Raw genomic sequence first — 27060 nt, forward strand, 5'->3', positions numbered from 1 at the left:
CACATATTTACAGGCGGTTTTCCACCACTAAAACTTACCACACTGTCAAATCAGAGGCGGTGTACGGAGACGGAAACGGAGTAAATATACACTTCGTGTGCCAGCCAGTGTTGCCATAAGTAAAGATTTATCCTCGAAATGTAGATTTTTTCGGCTGTTTTTTATTAAAAATCTTCAAAAAAAGATTATTGAAAAAGCAAAATTTTACACTGAAAATATCTTTAAGATTTTATTGTATGATGTAAGACTTTTTAAGTTTAAGTTACAATTGTTAAAGAAAGAAAGATGTTATCTTTGATAAATACGTTTGACGTATGCAAACAATGGAAAATTTCAATAAAACTGCCATTTAACAAATATTTAGTATGAGTCTAGATGGCAAAAATGTATAACAAGAAGAAAGGAGCGCTAAGCTTTATAAAACAATATCCATAGAAAACCGAATTAAAAAGCTTAAAATTCTTGCGAAACTTTGACCAATTTTCTTAACTTTTGTACAAAGATTGATGTTTGGACTTTCATGGTTTTTGTTAGATAACATTAAATAAACAATAAACCAAATAATTTTAAGCAAAAAACTGCCGGCTTTACTTCTCATTTTCAAATTTAGAGCTGCCGTTAATTTCTTAATGATCCAATGGATCGTTTTAACTCAAAATAGTATGGGACCACCCTTGAGGCACCTCCTTTCTGATAAAAAAAATTATATATCGGTTCATGTGGATCTATTTCTTTCACGTATATTTGCCAAGAGTTCTTCAACGGCTCGGCGCTAGTGAGACATTCGCAATCGTATGCTGCGAATGGTTCATTATACTATACGAACACAGATATTTACATAAAAAATATTCATTTTTTGAAGTCGGTTAAAAACAAAAAAACGCGTTTTTTCAATGTCCGTATTTTATGCGTAGGTGTATTATTTGTAAAAACCTCAAATGAGATTTAGAAAGCAAACTGTGCTACAAATTTTGTGATGCCACGAAGACAATATTGATTTTTAGTTTTAAGATGAAATAAAAGGGACTCTATAATTTGAAATTGTTAATTTTTTCAGTCAACACAATAAAGGCTATTTACAGCCGTAGTGGCTACCGAATTGTGTGTTTCTTCGAGGGTATTTTTAAATTTAGATTTTTTGGGATCGAAAAGATTTTTTCATCTTTAAAATCTTAATTTGTAGAATGTTTTTGGAAAAAATTCAGATTTTTAGGGCACTTTCTCTGGCAACACTGGCACCAGCTAGATTGCTGCGTGGTAGATGGGCATACAAACAGACTCTCGATAAACAAGCGACCAGTTAAATTTCTTCTCACGAATTGTGAGCAAGCGGTTTCGGTCAAATACTATGCGAAGGGCTTCTAATATATAGATTTCGTTTCTAATTTTCTTAAAATTTAATAATTTACAAAATCGAATAGAATTAAGTAATTACAAATGTATACCCTTTGAAGAAATCCAATAGTTATGTTTTAACATATACTTATGTACATATGAAACATGTACATATATGTATAAAAAAATGAAAAGTAGTGGTGGTAAAGTTGTTAAAAAAATGTGAAAAAAATTGCTTCGATTGTTTGGCAGAGTTTTACACGAGCAAGCGTAGATGATTATTAGAATTGCGAGCACAATAATGGTGACGGTGACTACAACAAAAGTGAGTGCTAATGTTTTTGGCAGCGGCTGTTGGCTTTAACAAATGAAAAAATTAAGAGAATTGATTGTGTTTTAAAGGGCCTGGTACTTGGGGGAAATACATAAGAAGTGATTATAAGAAAGTTATTAGAAGCGTAAAACCACCCCCTGCGGCGTTATAAAGAGAAGAAAAAAATAGATTTGTCCAAAAGTTATATAGGAGAGGAATAATAGGAGACGAAGTGCTAAAACGGAATTCAACAATTCGAGCACATGCGTGAGGAAAATGTCAACTTACATACATACACACATATGTACATCTATTATTTGACCGAAGCGGTATTGCTCGATCTGTACAAGTGAACAACATCGGTATATAACTACGAGTATTTATAAAAAAAAAAAAATATTTGTAATGTGCAAACAATTTGTTTAAATAAATCCAAAATAAAGAAAGAAACCACCTAAATAACATACAATTGGAATATCACAGAAATATATGTACAGGAGTGACTTATGCGTTTTAAAACGTCGAAAAAGTGAGATAATCATTTCTGAGAAAGGTTACACAAATCGCTTATTATTAATCATTAATTATTGTTAATTTAAAACTATCTATGTATAATTATAAATATACCAGATACATATATGTAAATCTCCGTTACTGTGCCGAATAAGCAGCGACCAACATTGTACAAACATACATACACGCAGTTAATATTATATGTATGTATGTACGATGGCAATTTGTGAAAAATCGAATTAGGTAACGTTGAGGCCGACAGTAGAAGACCTAACAACAACAGGGAAGGCGGTGGTAAAACGTTGGGTGCAACATGAGGGAGTTGCTGATGGCATGCGTCGGCAATACGGTATCAGCTGACTAAAATAAAAGCGGTAGGTGCGGTGCAAATGCGGCTGGATAAAAACACAATAAATACTAAACGATACAAATTACATACCCTGTAGAGAAAGCTTAGACATTTCTAAACTGAATTTGAGTCGTATTTTACTTGAGACTTGCATCTTCAAACTTGGGTAATAACCTTATGGTCCGATTTGGTTCACATGAAAACCTGTTTTAAAAATATGTTTTTACTATTAACATATTTTATACTTATAGCCAGTTTCACAAAAGCAATTTAAGTGCAAAATTATTACTATTTTCTTTTTTTAATGTACATACATATGTACATGCAGTTAATGTACGAGAGCCTTAATTTATTTCATTCCGTATTTCAAAATTTAAAAGTTAAATATTATAACCAGTATTAGATTGGTTTATACATATATAACAAGTATAGTAAATTTGAAAAATACACATTTGTACATTAGGGTTAATCACTCTCTATAAAAAAATCACTACTCTTTCTCCATCAGAGTTATAAAAGATACTACACTCAAAAAAAAAAAAAACAGCAATCAAAATGAAGAAAAATTGGAACGAAATAGCATTAAAGAAGTTTTATACTCTTTTCATGCCCAACATTTCTTCAAAATGATAGATTACATCCACAGTTCCATATTTTCGTGTACGTTTTTACACATTCCAAAAAAAATTACTCATTCGGGAGAATTTTTTACTCATTCGGAAGAATTTTCGACCTTAAAGTAAGGAATGCTTTTCTTTATCCAGGGATGGATTTTTGGTTCAGTGTAAGTTATAAGATTTACGTGAGCTGGATTGATTTTAAAATACCGCCTAAAATACAGTTTTTATAGAAAAGTTCAAGCTTAAAAGGTCTGCATACAAATGTTTAAAAATGTTGTCAACGGAATCAAAATAAAGAGGTATTTCCAAATCGGTCCTGCTCACTTAAATCTTAATATATTTCCGAAGTATTTTAACAAAAGCTTAACAACCAAATTCAAAAAAATAAAAAAGACTGCCATTAAAATATGAATAAATTTTGGTACCTATTTTTGTTTTGTATGGAGAGTGATGCACCCTATGTACATATGTATAGTTCTGCACTTGATATAAATTTCCTAATTTCTTGTGGAATGTGGTAACTTTTTCTGGCAGTTTTAGTAACAAATAACAAAATCGTTGTGGCAACACTGAATGTAACCGCCGTTATGACAACCCCGGGATATAAAAATGTCCATCGATAGTTGTTTAATTTTCACAATGAGCCGAAATTACAATTTGCCCCTAGTAATTCATAAAGTGCTTCTTATTATTATTAAAAGTTTATTTTGATTGCTATGTGACTGATACGTTAACATACTAAAATCAGTTAAAACAAACAACCTTTTTGACGCTTAAAATGTTTTGTTTTTCAAAACAATTGTTTCGACACGCACGTGGTCAGTTCTTATTTCTAGTTTCAATAGAAGCGCACAAGAAATTTGTCGTTACGACCCTAATTGCAACGCGGAATTTTGTTCAGATCCTTTTCACGATTTGGTCTTTAGAGAGTACCTAGCTTTGCATGGTAAAGACATGAAAATTCGTCAAATTTTAAGTAACATCTCACCATTGGCACCAGAAACTGTTGTGATATATGTACATATGTATGTATGTATGTATGCATTAATTTTAAATTTGATGTTCAAACGTGTGTGTACAAACTAAGTAGAAATCCAATCGATAGCTAATGGATGCTGCTAACAATCTGCATTGTCTCCAAATCTAACCGATGACATCATTTATTCACTGTCAAAAGGCATTGTTACTTCCATATTTGGCCGTATGCATATGCTTATGGCCACTCATGAGCGATATACATAATTTTGAGTAATTACACTTCAGTTCACTTGAATAGGTACAGTAAATTTCTTAAATAACCAAGTTGAAACGAACTTTCTCTAATATGAAATAGTAGTTAGTAAAATTATAAAATTAAATATGCATTATAATTATATTTTTTGGAGATGTGTGAAGAGGAAGAATACTGTTATTTCATCAAAAATATCTATTTTTAACAGTTCTATAGCAGTTCTACGAAAAAATTCATTTTTCCCTAGTACAGGGTGGTCCATCTAATGTGTTTTTAATCCTATGTTATTTCGACAGTGAAAGCTCTTACCCGCTGGAAAGCACGAAAACTGCAAAACGGTTATTCCCCATATGTTAGTGTTTGGCCGAGCTTCTACCCCCGATTTGTGGCGTGCGCCTTGATGTTGTCACACAAAGCGGAGGGACTTACAGTTTTACGCCGACTCCGAACGGCGATTGTATTTTTATGAGAAGCTGTTTTTAATGGCAGAAATACACTTGAAGGTTTGCCATTGCCTACCGAGGGATGACCGCTGTCAAGAAAAAACTTTTTTTTTTTTTTATTTTTTTTTTGATGTTGCTTTGCCCAGGGCTTGAACCGAGGCGCAGCGGAGTAAAAGCGCGCATTGCTTACCGATACACCACATATATTACATATATGTCCATATTTAATTGAAGAGCTTTTTTTTCAACACCCACATCTATATACTTACATACAAATGTATTTCATGGTAACAACCTCCGCATATTACTCAAAATACTCGTACTTTAATATGCCACAGTGTTGCCTTTTATGTCATCGTTGTTACATTTATCAATTTTAAAATATACTAATTGTTCGAGGGTAATACTCTATACATACATGCATACATATACAGTGACTCAAACATATGACCACGTGTTGATTTTCTTCAAATATTCGTAATATTTTTCGAGATATTTTTTTTTTTAAATATGGTCTAAGCTTTAACCAAACCGTGTAAAACAGTTTCAAGCTTTATACAAAATGTTAGAAAATTCAGAAAATTTTCATCAAAATTTCAACTTTTTATTCCGAATTTTTAGAAGATTTTTTTGGGTATGCAGTTTTATAACCCATAAAATTTTTGTCTAATGAAGTGCAAGTTTCAAACGGCTAAAAAATCGCGTTGATTTTTGAGATTTTTTTTGGAAGGTACTTTTTCGGGGTTTTTAATATAACATGCGCAATTTGAAATTTTGTTGCTGACGGTCTCCCGCGTTTTATACAATTACCTTCCAAACGCCCAATGCTTTTTAACCGACTTCCAAAAAAGGAGGAGGTTATCAGTTCGTCGGAATATTTTTTTTTATTTTTTTTATGTATGTTACCGCATAACTTTGCACCACGTCAACCGATTTCAATAATTCTTTTTGCAACGGAAAGGTAGTGTCTCAGAGGTGGTCCCATACGAATTTGGTTTAGATCCGATCATCGGATCATGAAATATATAGATATATATATATTTTTTTAAGTCGGTTTTTTTTTTGCTAAAAATTACTTGTTACTATGAAAATACTCTTATTAGGGAAAAATTACCTTCCTGATTAGACCGGCGTTAAAGAGAAATTTCACTGACAATGGATCATTCAATTACCATTATTGAGTCCACGAAATTTGCATTCGAAATCATGTGTGAAAATGCGATTAATAAAAAACCGACTCCGTGTGTTGTATGGTTGCGTTATAATAAATAAATACGTTTGTCTTAGGTCTGAGAATTTTTTGGATATCCATATAATCCGGATATTCATATAGTCGAATATCTGAAGACAAACATCCGGTTTGTTCATATATTCGAATAGTGTATCGATATTCGGATATCCGAATAGAGTAAATATATTTAGATACTCGGATATTTGAATGATTAATGAAGTATAATATTATTTATTTTGCAATGAATTCCGGCAAATATTGTGTAGAACCGGATATCCGGATGTTATTTTTTATTTTATCTGAACGGATATCCGGATATCCGAATATACGGATAGTTTCTTTAGTGGGCTTTCGTAAAATCCTCTACTGGACACTTGTCATTTTTAATAAACTTCTTCAAATAAGGGTCGAAAATACACCACTATTTGTCAGTTTAACCCTCATACATTTATGACAAACTTTGTTTAAAGATCTATAAGAATATTTTCATCCCTTAACTGCCATTTTTAATGATCTTAAATGGAAGAACTATCCCTTATCGTAGGAATTAAGGAGTTAAATGTTCTACAAAAAAATTGCTTACAGAATTTTATTATATATACATCCCTGACGGCAAGTCTATTTACATACATGCTAAGTTAAGTATGTTAAGTTGACCGTTGATTTAAATTTTCAAAAACATTATACATATTGTGTTCTTATCTTTCTTTTTTCAGAAAACGCCAGCTAAAGCAACGCCTTTCTCCTATGCAACATGTTGATATATTCTTAAACAAAAACAACGACAATTCGATTAAAAAACAGTTACGATAAGAGCAACATTAACGTAATAATTAACAAAGCGATGAAAGCTATTTTAAATTTCATATCTTCACTGAAACACCATTTAGGCGTTTCATCCAAATGATTCAGAGTTATTTCGCATAATTCCAGCTTGATATCCACGAAGAGCATAAATAAAAGATGTTGCTCATAAGTGCGCTCGCACTAGGCTTGGTGGACACGACAAATTATAATGTGGGCATTCACTTGGGTGTATTTAATTTGGCGACAACGGCGGTAGCTGCAGCTACTACAGTGGCGATAAATACAGCGGTCGCTGCGGATGATGTGGATACTGTGATAGGCGGTGGCGCGATGCCCATGGCAGCCACAGAAAATGGGGAGTTAGAGAGTTCCCAAGTGAACGCTCTGACAGCAGGGACCGTTAGTGGCACTTCCATAGCGCATACAACAACATCGGTTGGGAGCAGTGCGGGAAGTGGCACCATCACATGGGACAACAATGGTACTCTTCGGTCACTTAATCCAGGCGACTGGTCGATTGAACAATGCGTGATTTGGCAAAGACCTCATCATCTTTATTTCCAATTGGGAAATGCCTTCTTTTTACTGGCATTTCTGGCGCCACACGGACCTTTCGGCGCTTTGTGGTTACGCGCGCTCATTCTCATCGGGTGCACACTGATGGCAATGTATGGCTACCTGGTGGAGTGTAAGCCCGATGTAGTACTTTGGTCTGGACTATTTTTCGTGGTCAATTTTATTTACCTGATTATTGTGCTGTGTCGGTTGCGGCCGGTTCGATTCGATAAGGAAATTGAGGGGGTAAGTAATCGCGGAAAATAAATTATTATTTATCGGCATTCAAAGCTGGACTAGTTAGAATAAGTAGTGCTTAAAAATTATAATACGTAGCGGTGTATTCCCGAAAATTGCAAATAAACCCTTTAGAGCGGTGATTCCCAAAGTGGTTCAGGTGGACCTCCAGGGGTTCACGGAAGACGCGACGGGGGTCTACGTTGGCGCTAAAAAAATATGGGGGTCCACGAGTTGTAAATCTGACCATCCACGAAAATGTACCAAGGTTTCGATAGTAAAGAACCAAAATGGTTGCTTGATAGCCTCTTTATTTAACTTAATTTTTTTTTTTTAATTTTTGTTTTAACTTTAATTTTTGTGTATAGTGCTCTTGACGCACTGCTGCACTTACCGTCACTTTGTGTCTTCATACGTGGGGAAGCCTTAAAGGCCACCTGCAGAAACGGATGTTGGAAAACACTGAGTGAGGCTAGGCGGAAATTGCTGGCGGCAGAGATTTGAGCATTTGTGTCTATAATACTGAGTTCCCTGAGGTTACTCGGGAGTGCCTGACAATGAGACATCTGACCATTTGGCCACAGTCAGTTTAGACCAGGCATTCCTCGATCCGCAATCAGTTATAGCACTCCCCACTTCGACCATCGAAGCCACCATCAGAATCTGGGTGAAAACTTCGCTCAGAATTAAGAAAAACTTAAAGAACTCAGCCAAAACCTTACTAATTTAGACTTAAGAGGTAAGGTATTTTCTCACCCTTTTAATTTATTTGCGAATAAGCTCATTCAAAGTATGATAGAGGAAGGTAAGATGAACGAGTGTCATTCCATGTTGAATTAAGATGTGTCAAAAAAATGGGACCATGAATGAGTTTTTTTGCAAAGAAATAAATAGGGTGAGAAAATAAATACCTTTCTACTTATACCTCATATGTCTATATCGGTAAAGATTTGGAGCAGTCATTCAAGTTTTTCTTACACAAATCTTTGAAAAAAGGTTAAAAAAAAACAGCATCAAAAATCTCATTATTTTGACTCGGTTGATACAATTTTTTAATATTTTTATGATTTTTAAGCTTAAACTGTTTTGTTATCTGAAGGGATTTTTTCCAAAAAATCCTTTACGAAACTATTTTCATATATAAATAAAAATCCTTTTTTAGAGGTATTTTCAAACCGGTCCAGCTCACGTTAATCTTAATATTTTTCCAAAATATTTTTTGGTAGAAGTCTTAAAATATACTAGGTTTGGTAATCCCGCCGGAAAAACCGCAACTTTTTTTGGTGATGCAGTCTAATGTACAGTAGTCGAAAAAATTATAGCCACACCAAATTTTCACAAGTTTTAAATATTACTTTTGTTGTTATTTAATTTTGGTTAGTCTTTTATAGTTCATTCTTTAACATGATCCGAATAAATACAAGGCAGGAGCGAACGCAGGTAGGGGTTTTGAGGAGGTAGGGGTTGAACCGGCCCTTAAAGTACAACATTTTGTATGTTCGGTATAATTACCGGTGAACGCGGAGTTACTAATCCTTTTTTTTGAGATAAACTTAATTTACCTATTTGGGAAAAAAGTGCATTTTCAATGTCCGTGAATCACCAAAACAAAAACGCAGCCCGTTCCGAATGCATTCGGTAAAAATAACGAACTTTTTTAAACTGAATACTTCTGCCCCTCCGGCTGCCGAATTAGCGCAAATTAAAGTGACAGCCGAAAATTCACCCGAGGAGTATCAAGTAGCGAGAAAATCAAAACGCTCCGACGCTGAGGACCCCAGTGCACCTGATTTCAGAGTAAGCCACCGATTCCCACAGTTCCCAGTATGTAATGATTAGATAGAGCAAATTCCTATTGGAAGTTTACTAAGGCTTAAAAATGGTCGCTTCTAGAAGTTTTAAAAAATTTTGACCACAATTGTTTTAAAAATGCGGACGACCTCTGCGTTCCGAAAATCAAGTTTTACATTCCCTGCGACAGAATTACATATTTACGTCTTTGCAGGTTCCGCTTAATGATGTGTCAAATGTTTGTCGCCGTAAACTAAGCGAATAATAAACCATCTACTTGAAAATCCGTGGGCACCGGATGCTACTTCTAAATTTCCGCCTTCGACCAAACCATTATTATCTGTTAAGACATGTCAGTTGTAATTTTCTACATTTCAAATTAAAATGCTATGCAATACTTCGGAAAACCTAAAATATTTATTGAAAGGTCAAAATTTGGATGAAATTAATAAAAAACGGTTTGTTCGATAAAAATATCCAGTTTATTCGATATTCGAAAAATCAAGATTAAAAAAAACCGCTTCTGTGTACATAGATTTCAAAAAAAAAAAATTTTCGAATGTGAATTTTCTCCAGCGACGGGTGGGGGAATGACTAATCTTTCACCCGAAACTCTTGAAAACAACAACGACTGAATGCGAGAATTGTCATTTGTACAACGGGGATGACTTTCCTTGAATTTGGTGAATGGCAATGCTGCTTCTTCATCCATTTTTGGTGCACTTCAGCGCATCTACTTCTATTCTGAGCATCTACCCAGAGATTTACTGTTTTCAAAACTCATGTCCAAAATCTCACCGTCAAACCGTTATGCACAACTCATTGGGAAAGCAGACTGAAGTCTGAATGATTAAAGTCATTAAATAGTTATCAGGCGAAAGAAATTTAGGAAGCTCTAATGCAGATTTTCTTTTCCCTTTTATCTGAAATATCCTGCTGTCCAATATGAAAACATGAATGCTTGGGTGACAAAACTATGCGATTTGAATTTGTCATTTACCTGTCTGTTTGGTATGACACCCATGAGTCGATAGGAAATTGAGCTGCATTTCTATCCACCTACAGAAATAAGGGCTTTGAATTTGCGGTGAAAGATGCTTTTTTATTGTGAAAATGTCGGGAGTTGAGCACCCCTCTCACAACTGAATAGAATTCGGACATACATAAATAGATTGGAACTATATAAAGACTAGAAAAAATTACGACATATTAAACCTGCAGCGATAAAACGGCCATTGGAGGTCCTTGAATTTCGTCAAGAAAAATGTTTTCGATGTATTTCCTAATGTTTTCGTTTCTCTTTCGAAATCTACTTTGGGTTTTTCGAAATCTTCTTTGGGATTTTCGAAATCGCAGCTCATCAAAACGTACCTAGGATCTACTATATTCCAATAAAGATTAATCGCTTTAGTTACTCAGATTGGCTTGTCCGAAGCCAAAGCACGTAGGTAAACTTTTTGTAATTGATATCTGAAAATTTTGCTTATAGTAGAAATTGTAATTTTTTTATTTCGACTATTTTTGCAATTGATTATCGTATATGAAAAAAGCAACCGAGGCAATAAGCATTATTATCAAAGGGCGCTTCGCTCCACTTACGCCCCAGGCGTCACTGCTTCTAAAGCCGGCCCTGCGTATGTATATCTTCATATAACGGTATTCGCTAGTTAATATTAGACTAAATTGCTAGGAGATCTACTGATTTGAAAAATTCACTTACATATATATTGAAGAAAAAAATCCACATAATTTTTAAATTAAAATGCATACATTGCTATGTTTCTTAATTTTTATTTTAATCTCGTTTTTTAGATTAATTATTATTTTTTATCTCAATTATGCTTGAGTCTAAATTTTCTTTACTTTCGTTTTACTTACAAATACTATATATGAATATTTGTTACACATTATAATCGAATGCTAAAAATATGCAAAATTCTTGTGTAAGTAAAATGATACCTGTTAAAAAGAAAAATTAGAAACAACATTTGGGGTATACAATACACCTGACCTGTTTGGTTATCAGGTTATCTGGTAATGTAGTTATATTTTATATAAATATATTTTATATATTTAGTTTACAACAAAACACGACATCTAGTGAATGATAATTTTTAACTAAATAACTTGATAACCAGACAGGTGTGATTACACCAATTGTTTCGAAATTACACTTTCAGTACGAGTTAATATTAAAAATTCTTCAAACTCTCAAAATTTAAGAAGTGAGCATGTGTATGTATGCGTAATTAATATGAAAATACATAAATAATAAGTTTATTTGTTATACTATATAAATCTATATACATGCGTACATACATATGTATCTTATATGACTAACACTCATAAATATAGAATATTGGTTAACATCCACTCCATCCTTAGAGTAACAGTAACTCATCTTATGCTTCTGTGCTAAGTTAGATTGAAACTCGCCATGATTATGCGTATGTATGTATGTATGTAGTATATGTAAGGCTGATTATTTAGTTGGATTTTGCAGGTCCATTTAGTTATGGGGGCTAGTAGTATGGCATGCCTTACAATATGAAAAGATATATAAGTATATATATTTATACATATATGTACATATGGGTATCACAGTTTCTATATGAATACTTCCAGTAAAATAACCTAAATTTAATGAATTGTTTTTACGATAAGTATTTTGAGATGGAGTTTAAGTGTACCTAATAATTTCGATGCTTGATTGCAGAACTAATACTAATACATATGTATGTCTGTGTATCAAGACACAATTGTCTTATAAACTAGAAATGCAATTAGTTTTTTGGTATATAGTTAGAAAAGTCGCATATCCTAGTACATACGTTGACGGTATTTGAAATTCGTGTTACCGCACTGTACTCTTATTTCCACAGATATGCATTGCCGGTAGCTGCCAGAGCTTATTACAATTTATTCGTATGAATTGTAGTTTGCCTATACATAGTTGTATATGTATGTGCTGATCGCTGGGATCCTAGCAGCCGGTGCTTTTTTTTTTTGGGGGATATATCCTCGTCCCATATGCATATGTAGCATAGCATAGTCCACTTTCTACTACCTTAGCTGATTTGTATTTTCGATGCTAGAAAATATAAATGAAGGCATGTAGCCAATAGCACAGTCATATTGCCCATGGCTATTGTCATATGGATGCGACGAAATGTTTTGTGGATACGTTGATAGTGTGGACAACTGATGAGATCACCCTGCTCGAGGGAGCCCACTTCCCGTCCACTGCCGATAGCACCTTCAATTCGATATTTTTCGTGCATTAGCCGCAGCATTGGAGGCGCCAGATAGAGGCGTATTATGAGCTCAATAGAAGCTGTGGCAGCCAACGCTGTCAGTTGAATCAATGCAGCCAAATTCCAGGAGTTGAGAAAGTACTTGACGAAAAGTACTAACATAATGATGCTCAATGCGGAGCTGAGAGCAAAATAACGGGGAAACAAAATCTGCTGACATTGGCCAAATGTGTGACGTGGCAATTGGAAGTACAATGAAAGACCTGAAATATATAAAAAGAAGGTTTTGTTAAACATTGGAAAATATTGAATACTACACGAGTATATGATAAGGTACATAAACATATGTATGTATGTATGTAGGCATATACGAACTTTGTGTACCGGAGTGAGTTTGAGTAGAATCGGTATTTAAAAAAAAAATAATAATTAATAAATAAATAATAGTGATTATAAAGTTTTGCTAAGAGTTTGGCCCAGCGTCGTTCTTCTAATTGACCATAACAAAAAAATGCCAAAAGCCGCTTTGAACCTGTTCGCACAGGTATAATAACAATATACCTTTCTGAATGCCACAGCCTTTGGAGTGAAGCCATTGACTCGTGAATATGAATGAACGACAATTGAAAATTTTATTACTCGGAAATCTCATTTTTATTTGCGCGTGAATTTTTCTCAGGCATATGCACAGAAATCCGCCTTTGACGCGTATGACTACTTAATACCCTGCAGGGAAACCCAGGGAAACTAGGGAAGCAAATTCGTAGTTCGGTGCTAGTTCTATATCGCCAAAAACGAACCAGTCCGATAGTAACTAGATTATCGCCAGTACGAAAGCAGCGAAAAGTGACACTTTTGCGAAACGATTTTATTTTACTTTCAAAACTACATATCGCTAGCTTAGAATGAAAGGTTGACAAGTCCGTCTTTTCAAAAAATTATGTTTTGATGCAAGAAGCAAAAAAAATTAAAAATGCATCGTTTTCTAAATTCTTTATTTTAACCGTTTCCATTCAAATTTACTAAAGCAAATATAGGCACACAAAATATGAAAACAAAAACTTTTTATAAGAAATCTAGATATAGGGTTTCGAATTTAGAACTGATTCGGAACTATCGAAAAGAGGATTACAGCGGTGAGCAATTGACACTCCGTAGAACATTGCAATGCTAAATTCGCCAGTTGCTGCCATGCAAAAGCGAATTAACCCGTACTAGTCATGGTTCTAAATTCTCTAGAACCGAATCAGTTCGGCACTAGCACATATGTATGAATGAACATATGCATGTATGTACATATCGAGTCCTAACCGCCAAAACGACATGAGCGATATTTTTTTCACAATTTGCTTTTTGGTGCAGAAATGTTTCCAGATCAACGTTTCTGCATCAACAACAAAATTTTCAATAAAATGTCGCTTACGTCTTTTTGGCGGTTAGGGCTCGATATGTATGGTCCTTGTTTGAAATCGAAATGGTCACTAAACGAAGCGTTTTAAAAACGCGACCACCAGCGTGAAGACAGTGTCATTGGTAGCTACTTACTAAATATAAGCAGATAAAGCACTGGCAACTGAGCCAATATTGACTGCAGTGCAGAATACACTTAGAAATATGTAGAAATAGTCTTTCTATTAAAATCCAATTTTTCCATTCCATTGTTGGTGATTACACTAACGCTTATGTCGTGAATCGTGTGTGAATACAGCGAGTAGAGCATTCGATGTCTGACTTTTTGATTTGGAAGTCCCAGCAGCAAATCTTTGCTTTATCTCAGTGAGGCCGAATTCAATAGAGCCCATTTTTTCATAGAATAGAACCAACTAGAAGGTAGCCCATGAAAAAGGATTAACAATTTTGAAAAAAAAAAACCTATATACATAGGAGACACCCTAATGTAATATGAATATGAGTATATGTGTGAAAGTATTTTTTATCACCGATTTTGTGATTTTAATATCTTGCAAACAAAAATATATTGCTTACGTAAATAGCGCATAAATTATCGTGTATGTATGTACGTACATATTTATGCATACATATTTACGCCTATACACGTACAATATATATACAAACGTACCTATTTTTAAAAATACTATACAAAAGTGTGCATATGGTTCAATGTCTTCAGTTAAAAATTGTTTGTATTTAATTTACTGGCATAATCCGATCATGTCTGACACCTTAACAAAAATATATGTATGTACATTAGGGTGGTCCCAAGGTGCATGTGAAAACGTAAAGTCGGATTTTTTACGCTCTTACCCCCTAGGATTGTTCTACGCCGAAAAAAGTATACCCGTATTTTTTTATTTTGAAAGCCAAAAATGTTCAGTGGTCGCTCAAAGCGCCCAAAGTTTTCCACGTATTTTATATAGGGAATCAACAACTTTTCGTAGAAATGGTATAGAATAGTTAAAAGTCAAAATTTGTCTACCAGAAAACTCTGTTTATCTGCAGGAGATTCCCACTAGTAATACCCAATTGTTTATTTAACCACTATTTCATCGCAACTATAATTTATAGGTCCGCCAAAACTCACCAAAAACCCGAAAAATGCAAAAATGGTATTAGGTATTATTATTGAAAGTCTCCTGAAAAGAACCAGAGTTTTCTAATCGAAAAATATTGATTTTCAAGAATTCTATACCATTTCTACGAAAAATTTTATTTTTCCCATATCAAAATACATGGAAAGCGCTTTGAGCGACCTCTAAATATTTTTTGATTTCAAAATAAAAAAACAAAGGTATACTTTTTTTGGTATAGAACAATCCCGGGGGGGTGAGAGCATTGCAATTGCGACTTTACTGTTTTGTGCCACCCTAATGTACATACGATATGTATTTAAGTGTCCAAGCGTTTACATATGCAAATATATGTTTAAGGACATATGTACATATGTATGTACATACATTGGACTCCATGCAGACTATTTCGAAATTGTTTAATTTTGGCTCAGTATCGGTTAGCGATTAATAACTGCATATGTACATAGAAAATATTTTCAAAAAGTCATACACAGTACATGCATTGTTTTGACATTGAAATTAGTTGTGTAATTGCATAATCTGGCTCCCCTAAAAGTCGCATGCCAGTTTTGGGCTAGCTTACATAAGTAATCCTGAAGGATTAGCACATGAGTAATATATACATATATACATAGTATTAAGAAATGTTTCATGTTTACTCAAGGCGAAAAACGATCTTTTTTTATGACTGTTTTAATGTGAATTTCCAAGTGGTAATATGAATGCATTTTTATGGACCATAAATTAGCTTACCATATACATACATACATATATTGACGCGCTTACAAATGTATTCATTGCACGTATTATGAAATGGAAACAACAACAAAACAAACATTTATCCTTACCCGAGATGAATGTCATCCATATTTGGGAACCGAAATGAGTTGCGAATGCAGCTAAGTATGCGATTACCGCCAATGTGTGGTGCTGCTGCTGCTGCTGCGGCGTCTGACATTCGCCGCCCTTAGATAATGCTTGTCCTCCTGCAACGCTTTTGGCGGTAGAATTGCGTGTGTCCACGATATCTGGCCAAACAGTGAATAGCACAAATGTCAGCACACAGACGGCGATTAAATGCGCTGGCTGCGCCGTGCTCGTCAGCATTCTGTAAAGAGAGATTAAAACAATAATTAGTAACTAAATAAAATATTGATATTTGTGTATACATATGTATGAATGTACGTTAGACAAAAAAGTTCTACTCGTCTAAGGGATAACACAACTCCAGCGGCTTAAAAAAAAATCGACTCGTCTAACTATATGAAACCAAGGGATGAAACAACTCTAGCGGCCGGAAATAGGCCTAAATTGTAGGGTTTTACGGGAGTATGGAAAATGGAACTGAATTTATGTTTAAGAGCGTTTATCGAGCATATAATTATGTACGAAAAACATGTTTTGCATTATCAATTAGATACAAAATGGCGGCTATTTGTACAGCCAGCTACTTAATGCTTTCGATAACAAAGAACTCAATTATCAAAAGTACTCAACACTTTCCAACACTAGTTAAAATACTGTCAAATCGAACCAGGCAATACATAGTCTAGACGTAGGGGTATCGTCCAATTGAAAAAGTGACGTTTCGAGACAAAAGGGAGCTTTAAGTTTTACAAGCGCCCAGAGGGGGGTATCTTTATAATAAAAATCATAATTTAACCGTTAAAATTGGATTTATATTTTTCTGATAAAATTTAATAGTTTCTTCATGATTTTTAATCTTCCGATCAAGAATTATCGCTATCTTTGATTTCTATTTTTTCGATAAACTTTTGTTGTTATTTTTAATTTTTAATTTTTAATTTTTTTTTGTTATATTATAACCGTTATTTTCTGATAGATCACACACGATTTAGTTTGCGTCTTAATGATGAGAAATGAATGAGAAAAAAATAAAAATTTAAAATAACGATTATTTTTTAACGAAAAATTAAAAATCACAAAATAATGATTTAATTTGATCGGCAAAATAAAAACAAAATTTAGCTATTTAGCATTAATCTAAAAATAAAAGTCTTGATATTCCACGTTTATTTTTGGTTCCTGAATTTTTCATGGTCCTGAGAGATACAAATACAGCTCTGAGAAATGCAGTTATAATGATATATCCGACCTTAGAATCGGGTCATAAATAAGATGGTTATAAAGAAAACTCTATGTTGGCTTTTTTAAAGACATGTCAATATTGCTAATTTGTATTACGCCAAACTCTTATCAAAGTAAAAGCTTCCGGTGTATATACAATTTTTTTTTAAGCGGTTCGACCGTTTGACATAAAATACACATCAATGTATGTTTCTTAGTAAACTTTAGGCCGGTTCGATTTTTAGCAATTAAATATTACAGTAACAAAGAACGTGCAGGTTTTATGAGTAAAAATTTTGTACATATCATAAGTAAGAAAAGCCTGCAAGTAAACCGAACTGGCTAAAGTTCGTGGATATTATTGCTTAGTGTGATCTTTGGCATGTTTTTTGCGTTGCAATTAAATACTTTCCTCTTTTTTCTATGCAAAATGAATCCCATTAATGTACATACATACATATGTAAAAAAAAAACAGGTATGTGTTCATTTATTGTTGCTAGGTGTTCCAGCGCGTGTGTCGCATGTATGGCCTTAGTGTTCCCCACCATTGCCATTTGGCGCACTGATAACCACATGAGCTTTAATTTGAGTTTCAAGTTTTCGCAGCGAGTGTTGGTTTTTGCATAGTAGTTCTTGAAGATCTGTTATTATTACATACATACATATTTTACTATGTATATGCATACAAACATGCATATGCATGCACATGCATGCATACATTAGGTATTGTAATATTCACTACAACTACATACATACATATATGTAATTCAAAAATATTTGCAACAAAACCACTCTCGTCGCATCGTTTACAGAGCTCATACTTTTGCATATTTACGCGCTTAGAAATATCGCTGCAGAATGGCGTACGTGCGAAAACGCATGCAATTTTTATTGAGGTTTAATTTTCATACGAGCACCAACTTGGAATCGGAGCGGCTGTGCTCGCGGACCCGGCGCTTATTGTTTATTTCCCGGCTTAAAAAAATAAATTTTAACCCCAATTTCGCAAACTCAACCGCAGTATAAATGTGCTATGGGCACATGTATAAAAATTTGCAACAACATTTCCACATACATATGTAGCAAATTGCTTGTTTGATAATCTGAGTAATTTGTGATTGATAAAAAAAAAAATTGTACTCAGAACACAAAACTATTACTCAAATTGACGATTTCAAGTAGAATTGTTTAATTCTAATAGTAAGTACGATAAGTCGATATACATACATATGTGCATATATATAATAATATCCTTAAAACTTGTAATTACTCCAACTCATTTTAAAGGAAATTGTGCATTATTTTCTAATATTTGAAAAAAAAATTTAAATGCCAATCATGCGCCAATGGAGTGTCAGCGGCTACAAATTTGCAGGTCGCATAGTGCATATTAGTCTACATACATATATCTAATCTAACTGCACATGTACATACCTACATGCATATCGTCACCTGAAGTGCAAAATGACGTAACTAAACATCGTTGCTGAAATGCAAAAAGTCGCAACTAATTCAAAAATTCAAAATTCACTTCTTGATTGGTATGGATGGATTTCATCGAATTACAACTACCCACATCGTTTTATGGAAACAAAAATAAATTATTAGTTTCGACTTTTTCCATTTCAGTGACGATGCTTGTAACGGCTTTTTGCATTTCAAGTGACGATATATATTACATGCGATTAGTAAATATTTTGACCAGTATTGTTCATGAAAATATTATTTAACATTCTTGATTAGTATTACTCACATTTGTACATATGTACCTACATGTGTGTGTAGGTAAATATTTGCATGCATATTGCAAGCTTAGAGTGAAGAGTTGCTAAGTCCACGCGAATCGATAGAATTGGACACTAATGACAATTTTTCGTATTTTTTGGGGCTTATCAATTTTAGTATGCCTTTTTTCGATCTTTTTGCAGACGAGGCATTTGTGCTTTCGCGGGTTTCGTACTTCAAAAAGTGACTTTTTATAAAAAAAAATCGACTTAACCCGTTTTCTCCCTAAGCTCCCTAAGCTAGCTATGTACATACGCTTATATGTATGTATTCCGTTTTCCTGAATAAAGGTTGTATTTCGACTGCTGAGTGGAAGATCGGAAGTTAGCTTTTCAATCATGAAACTTTGGTTACATATTGAGAAGTAGCATTCGAGTGAAACCTTAATTCATATAATTAGGGTATTCACAAAATGTCGTAAGCGTCGGTATGTTTTAATGTCGTACATTTTCTTAATGCAAAAGAACTGTTTAACTGTTTCTGGTGGGGTTTTAACTACACTGAAATATTTTTAAATTAATAAAAAATATTTAATTATTATCCCCTGCGATTCCACTAAAAGCCTTCAAATCGTTATTTTACATCAAAATAATTTACGATTTTAAGACATAATCCTAAAGTATTCTTTAAATACATATGTACATTAGAGTGGTCCTTAAAAATCAAATGAACGATTTTTTTCAGTCTCATCCCTAAATCGGTAATACCAAGGTCATAGATACCACATATAAATTTTGGTCCCAATTGGAGACCGTTAAGGCCTGTCGCACAGGGTTCAAAGTTCAGATTCCTATATAGAAACTTAAAAAAATTAAAATTTATTTTTTTTTCATTTAATACGTTTTGGTCCCGATTGGAGTGGGTTAAGACGTCTGCATGGGGTAATCTTAACTTTGACCCCTGTGCGACACGCCTTAACCGACAAAAATTTGTATGTGATATCCTCTACCATAGTAGTATCGATTTTGGGAATTAGATGAAAAAAAAATAAATTTTAATTTTTTGAGTTTTTATAGAGGAATGTGAACTTTGCACCCTATGCGCCACGCCGTAACGGTCTCCCAATTGGGACCAAAATTTATATGTGATATCTATGTCGGTGGTATAACCGATTGAGGGGCGATACTGAAAAAAATCGTTCATTTGGTTTTTAAGGACCATCCTTAAATTTCACAACATAAGAAAAATCTAATTTGTTCACGAAATTAGAGGTCACATATAATAAAACTGCTCTTTAGATTTTCTCTCTGAAATCAGGATTTTTTAAAGACATTGAATATTATAATTTCTAAAAAAAAATTATTTAAAAAATGCAGTGGGTATCAAAAAAATAAAAAATTCTGTAGAATTGAAAGAATTAAATTTTGTTTTTTTTGATAAATTTTGCCTATCCTAAACTAATAAAGTTAGACGACCGCTGTGGCTGAGGGGCTTGAAGTGCATACTACCACTCCGTAGAAACAGTTTCTAACGTTCCGTTAGCAACAACTACAGGTTTTGATATTCAATACATAAAACTGGATATGGAACGAACCACTCCTTTAACCTCTTCAACTACATTATAACCAGGTTTCGATGCATTTTAACATATATGCATATATATTAGGGTGCTTCACTGGAATCATAAAAAATAGTATGTTTTAAGACGTCCACCAAAATATTTCAAAAAACTATTAAGATTTACGTAAGCTGAACCGATTCGAAAATATCTAATGGCATAGAAGTAATACGCGGTAACACTAAGAAAAATTAAAAAAAAAGGAATTTTCTCCGAAAAATTTACGCGATGGCATTTTTCGTAGCTTCTTACCTACGACCTACACAAATAGCCACCTAATTCATAATATGACTTTTATGATACTTTTTCCTACCCACTAAATATATTTTCAGTCGTTTAAACGTAACTTACGATACCCTTGTGAATACCCCAATTGTGGTTAAACATTTAACTGTATTAAAACCAAATTTACATCTCACAAACATTGCAAATGTCAAGTTCTTAGGCACTACTTTACTGTTACTTGAACAACCTCAGATGCGATTTTTTCACTACCAAAGAATAACGTTGTGTACACTGTACGTATACTATACGTAAAATTCATAATCACTAGTAGACTTTGAAATACATTACTTTCTCAGGCGTAAACTTTTCAGGCGGTTGCGCGTGAAACTTGAAAATTACACATGTGCCTGTGTCTAAGTACATATTTACGCCTATACTATGTGACGTAGCACCTGCTGCAAAACTGATCTATATTTCTAAACACTGGCTGGCGTGACGTTGCTATCGTTCACACGCTTACGCTGCATTGCCATAAGTATGTACATACTGCATTACACAATCTGAATCGAACATTATTGGCACACGCGCGCTGTGACACTATGTGTACCTTCCCTGAGACGTTGCACCCAGCAACAGTGCAAATAACTTAAGCAATAAATTAGCCAAGCTGTTAAATGATCACAAGAAATTACATACTAGGTATGATAAATTATTACCTGTATAATTTGCTGCTTTGCATTTTTTCCGCAACGCCATGAAGTTGTTGTACAAAGTGTTTCGTCATTTGTGTTGTTATAGCCAGTGCGTCCATGTCGATTTTGTTGGTGTGATTGGGCTTGGTTGTTCCGGTCACCGCGAAGGCTTCGTCGGTACCAGCGGCGCCGATGTTTGTGATTTTATCCTGTGATTTACTGGTAGTTTGCAGGTTGCGGAAACGCCCACAAAGCCGTGGAATGCCCAACGTTCCCGTTTTATCTGGAGTGCGTGGATTTTTTGTTTCTGCTGCAGCAGTACTGTATGGACCCATATGCTGGTCAGAAATCTCCATGCTGGCTACGGTGGAATTCCGCTCGGCGGCACGCTTTCGCAGTGTATACTGAACGGTCTTTACAATTTTCTCGGGCATTCCATGCTCAACGAATTTCCGAATTTGATCATTTTGCATGCCAGAACCGGAACTGGAACTTAGACACATTTTGATTTTTTTTTTGTTTTAGTCGGTTTAATCAATTGAACGTATGTATGTAGGTTTGTTTGTGTGTGCATATGCGCTGGTATAACTTAAAAGGTTGTGTTATTTTACTAGCTGTCACTGTCATTAGTTTTGTGCTTAGCGTTTAAACGGATTAATTTTCTTTATTTATTTCACACACTTTTACAATTATTCACTACTTTCGAAAATGGATGAATAACTGGGTTTGCAATGTGAGATCGTCGTAACGGTTAACAGATTTCGGGCGTTTAACAAAATTTCGATGAAAGTATTTTTCCCGCTGGCGATTCCTTAAGTGATTTTCCGTCAATTGGACCGTACCGTAGCAATCGCACGAGACTTCGACTGCTCGAAGTATTCAACGCGTTTGAGTCGATTATCATTGCCGTGAGACTTTATATTCGTAAAATATATTCTTCGTTCACACCGTCTTCCCCTGCAACACCCCATTCTACCATCGCCCACCATGAAATCGCTCGCCGTTGTGCGGCGCATGCCACTCCAAGAACCGCGCAATGCTAGCAATGCGCTTTAATCATATGGCCCATTTTCTCATATTTTCACTCTCCATATGCCTTGCATGGCAATTTCGCTCAGTTGTTCAGCCGCTCGTTGGAAACGAATCGATCGCGCACTATTGTTCTCCGAGCTGAATTGGCGCAATGTAAGAGATGGACACTATCTCTTCGTGCTCACTTCGAGAATGTTATGTGTGCATATACCCTTCACTTCAGGCACCTAAATACTATGTAATATGTGGGAGGTGTTTGCCTATGTCCCAGCGCGAAGTGTTCGCCATTAATGTAATTGTTTGCTGTTGCCAGCCTAACCGTAGTGCTGTGGTTCAAATTTGAGCACTGCCACACGTGGATTTCACAACTAACCCCCACCCAAGTACCTACATACAAACAATGCCGTCTACATACCTACTTGATGTAAAGTATGGCTGATGTTGCGGTACCAGTGTGGAATTACGTGAGATTTGAAGCCTTCTAATATGGTGGTGACGGTACTTGTCTTTATTGCCGCTATTACTGTCGCTGTGATTGTCATCGGTGTTTCATGTGACGGCTTTTTAATGTCATTTTACTTCCAAATTTTGAAGAGGCATGCACGCAAGTAAAGGTTTTGGGATGATGCGCAAATTTATTTTATTTTGTTTTTTTTTATTGTCAGCGCATGCCGTTCAGAACATTGCACTATGGATGAAATGCCCAACTTTTCTAGTCAAACCATTGTTTTTGTGTTTGAAAATTCAAAATGAGTCGTCTACTCTACTGAACTTAAAATTATTTTTTTTACTTGCCGTCTCCATTAGCGTACAGCCATCGCAGGAAATCTGTCAGCTTAAGCAAGGGAAATGCTCAACGCAGAGCAATTTTTGTACTTGGGTATTTCATCGCAAAAGATTTCATTTCAATAACTGCTTACGAGTACATCCACACATGACAAAAATTATTATATTCGCAAAAATAGCTTACTCCAAGTTGTGTTGAGCATATATTTTATAGAAAAACACAACTTCATAAAAATTCAAAGCTAAAACAAGCTGTGAAACTAACTACATATTTGACAGCTCATCGCCTGCGATAGCTAGCAAGCGATATCTCCTGCGATGGCGATGAGCGGTATCCACAAGCGATTCATCGCCGGAGATCTATCGCAGCAGATGAACGATCGCTAATGGAGACAGCAAGTTATAAACATTACATATCGTCGGCTGAGTAGAAGATCGAGCTATCTCGGCAACAGTTCGAAAACGCCCAATCTCAGAAAACTTTTCAAGACCGCCCTATTTCAAAATTTTATTGAAAAACGCTCTATCTCAGAATTTGGTTTGGGCGTTCTACAACCAAATTCTGAGATAGGGTGTTTTTCAATAAAATCCTGAAATATGGAATTTTTCAACCAAGTTCTGAAGTAGGGCGTTCGTCATTTGTTCAAGGAACCGCCCTGAAATTGTACGACGAATAGGTAATTTTGTGGAGCACCTTAGCCCAAAAAGTTCATGTTTAGGGTCAATTTTGTCTCACGTTTTTCAAAAGTGTCTTAGAAGTCATATCTACAAGAACTTTACAGAACCAAATTATTCCACAAAAATGTTCCTAAAAAATTTAACCGAGGGTAACCAAACAAAAGAAAACTGCAAATAACTCTTCAAACATGGAAAATCTAAGTACATAAACCATAATTTTTTATGGGCCAAGCTTTAAATTTGTTTGTCTATTTATTTATATTTTACTGTATAATTCAATTTTTACAACATTTCTTACGATTTTGAGGTTATGACTAAAAAAAGGGGAATTTTGACCATGGTGCATTGTAGCAATTTGTACATATACATGCATATGCGTATGTACATAGTACACTCCAATCATGAACTATGTAAAATATAATTGAAATTCATAGTTCAAAACTCATCTGTTTCCTTTCTAAATTTTCTTAAGTGCATCGTTTATTTAGACAAATTAGGACCGATAGAAGAATGAATGAAATCAAAATAATTTGCGAGATTCAATTTAAAATTTAGCTATGGTAGTCACCAATATACATACATACATACATAATATGTATGTAGATTTATGGCGAATGAACCAGAAACATTTGCAGTGGAAAATTTTCAACTCTCCACACCATTGTAGTGTTTCTGAAATTTACACAAAACGCTTGTCAGCACTGCTGGCAGATGGAGCTGTCTTATGCTGCGAAATGCTTTTAGAATAGGTATCCTTATAAAAATGACACTTAGCTACTACTTAAGCGTAATAGTTTCGCCGTCACCATTCTAACCTAGGATATCTAAAATAGCTACAATACCTCTTTCAGCAAAATGCACTGGTTCCTGTCAAGGTTAGGCTAGGCTAGGCTCGCTAGCCGCTGTGTGGTTTCGCACGCACCACTAAAGTCCATAGCATGAGAGAGAATAATGAGAGGGGATCAAAATTGCAACAACAATCCCAAACAAAGACAGGTACAAACAGGAACAGACAGTTGTCCGCGAGCAGAGGGACTTTTCTACATCGGGGCTGCCTGTACTGGGTTATAAAGGAACTTCGGGAAACAAGACAGCTGACGAGGTGCGAGGAAAGGACATGAGATTGGTTTTTAGAAATCAAACGCCGAAAGACCCAGATTCACGAAGAGTTGTCACTTCAGCAGCATTCCTCAAAATCTTTTGTTTTTTTTTCTCAAAGACAACAACGGATCTATTCAACATTTTTTCAGTTCTTATGTAAATATGTATGTTTGTTTTTAAAAACATTTCAAATATCTGGGGTCCACTTTTACGGCGTGTATATCGCCTAGACATATGTACATATTTAATTACTTTGGATGGGTTTCGATTGGTTAAAAAATTATCATTCTTATGAAGTCCGAAAACTTAAAATTGTATCTAGTTTTTATTTTATATCAGTACGTGCTTATTGCTTTGTACTCCGATGTCAATATTAGCAACGAAAAAGATTCTGTAAAACAAAAGATTATGAGCTACATGCATACGTATGTAAAGACAAACATAAGTCTGTAGAAAACTTAAGGGGACTCTAAATTTCCATTTCATCTACTCAATTTCTGGAATAAATAAATCCCCAAAAAGTTTTTCGTGTTTTGCTTGTGACGCATTTTGAGGACAAGACATTTTCCCACGGTGTATGTACATACATACATATGCACACACACACATATGTAAGTATGCGTTGAAAATAGCTTCTGGTCATTAGTGAGTTCGTTCATTTGTTGGCATTTAGTAAAAGGGTTTTAAATAAAACAAACAGGGCGTTAAAGGGGAGTAGTTTGATCCAAAAAATACTCAATACTGAAATCGAGATGGTTTTAAAAGCGGCATTTACAGCCCGATTTGATTCTAATTCACACTAAGCTTTGTAATAACTTTGCAAAGCTTCAATCATATTCAGGGAAATGAGGAAGAGCGCGAGTGCTATAGAAATGGATTTGAGATGGGATTAAAGCAAGCAGTTCAGACCATAAAAACTCCCCTGGGATTCCTATCTTCAGAAGTTGAGAAGATGTCCAGAACAGCTACCAACAGCAACACGACGGCCCTGTATCGCGCTCACTCTGACCACTGATCGATGGAAGCCAAATGTTAGGCTTCTCACAGGAACACTAGACCTATGGACACATGGCTGCCAGGTTCGGAGCGCCGCATAACGATTTCTGCAGAAGCTGTAGAGATGAACAGGGAATCCAATCCATACGGAGGAAGCCCCTCAAATTCCTAGGGGCCACTTTTCGAGAGCTTAGGGAGCTTAGGGAAACCTCTACCATAGAATGTCTGGTAGGATTTGCAAGAAAAGCCGAATGGTTTATAGACATGCGGTCTTCAAGTGAACTCCTATCAGAGCTGCGCGTATAATTTAACCTAAACCAATCTTGCCACGCTGTGTAATTTGCTCTCAAGAAAGTTACTCCTACATACCCACATAAATCGCTACCTGTAGGTGAAAAGTCCATTTTTTTCTCAAACATACATTTTTCGTTTCTATTGAACAATTTCAAAAAATGGACTTGGCACCTTTTCACCCTTAGGTGTGACGAAATATTTTCCATCTGTTTCAGCTTTGCATGCTCTGTAACAAGGCAATTTGTTCTTTTACGCTCAATGTAGCTAAAAAAAGAATAAAGAATAGGCCTTTTCGCAAGCATTGCAGTAATTTTCTGATTATCAGATATTTATTTTTTCATACATTCGTAGGAGCAGCGCGCCGGGTTAGCTAGTACTTACATATTAATGAAGGGGTTGCCTTTGCTTTTTATTTGTTAATGAAATACCGAAAATATTTTTTGAAGCTGTGCGCCAACATATCGTACATTCAAGGCAGAAGCGATTGCTATTCATCAATTTAGAAGCGCATCTACTTTTTTTATTGTTTTACGATCGCTGTGTCATGGGCGATTCTAATTCATACATACATACATACATGCATTTGTACATATTTACATCACACCCATGAAAAT

At 34.9% G+C, this 27060-nt stretch overlaps 2 protein-coding genes and 1 long non-coding RNA gene across 10 annotated transcripts in view; 2 read left to right on the forward strand and 1 right to left on the reverse strand.

Moving 5' to 3' along the window:
• The first annotated feature begins 1334 nt into the window (after nucleotides 1–1334).
• The window catches only part of bves (popeye domain cAMP effector bves), a 49194-nt gene continuing 23468 nt past the window's right edge, over nucleotides 1335–27060 (forward strand). The window contains exons 1-3 of one of the 8 annotated variants that reach the window (XM_017623627.1): nucleotides 1335–1660; nucleotides 2405–2535; nucleotides 6752–7643. In XM_017623627.1, the coding sequence (XP_017479116.1) occupies nucleotides 6999–7643 (645 nt within the window). In that variant the 5' untranslated portion in view covers nucleotides 1335–1660; nucleotides 2405–2535; nucleotides 6752–6998. The other 7 variants (XM_017623619.1, XM_017623624.1, XM_017623623.1 and 4 more) reach the window with 7 other exon arrangements.
• Nucleotides 11259–27060, forward strand: part of LOC108368718 (uncharacterized) — a 25796-nt gene continuing 9994 nt past the window's right edge. Inside the window, exons 1-2 of the long non-coding RNA XR_001848410.1 lie at nucleotides 11259–12390; nucleotides 23945–23951. This is a non-coding gene — a long non-coding RNA (uncharacterized LOC108368718). The remainder of the gene's footprint in view (nucleotides 12391–23944; nucleotides 23952–27060) is intronic.
• Nucleotides 12423–22563, reverse strand: LOC108368717 (uncharacterized). The gene is made up of 3 exons (XM_017623628.1): nucleotides 21584–22563; nucleotides 16059–16318; nucleotides 12423–12942 (listed from the first exon to the last, which is right to left on the reverse strand). The coding sequence occupies exons 1-3, from the start codon at nucleotides 22060–22062 to the stop codon at nucleotides 12494–12496; spliced, it is 1188 nt and encodes a 395-aa protein (XP_017479117.1). The 5' UTR covers nucleotides 22063–22563; the 3' UTR covers nucleotides 12423–12493.

Source organism: Rhagoletis zephyria, unplaced genomic scaffold (assembly GCF_001687245.7).
Source record: "Rhagoletis zephyria isolate East Lansing unplaced genomic scaffold, Rhagoletis_zephyria_1.1 Rzeph_scaffold_03271, whole genome shotgun sequence".
Classification (NCBI taxonomy): domain Eukaryota; kingdom Metazoa; phylum Arthropoda; class Insecta; order Diptera; family Tephritidae; genus Rhagoletis; species Rhagoletis zephyria.

What these genes read in the sequence shown, in the direction of transcription:
- LOC108368717 (XM_017623628.1), bottom strand. Translation starts at nt 22,062, where the DNA reads ATGTGTCTAAGTTCCAGTTCCGGTTCTGGCATGCAAAATGATCAAATT. An exon ending in CAAAGCAGCAAATTATACAG is followed by an intron (nt 16,319 to 21,583) that starts GTAATAATTTAT and finishes CTCTCTTTACAG; the next exon opens with AATGCTGACGAGCACGGCGC. An exon ending in ATGGATGACATTCATCTCGG is followed by an intron (nt 12,943 to 16,058) that starts GTAAGGATAAAT and finishes TATATATTTCAG; the next exon opens with GTCTTTCATTGTACTTCCAA.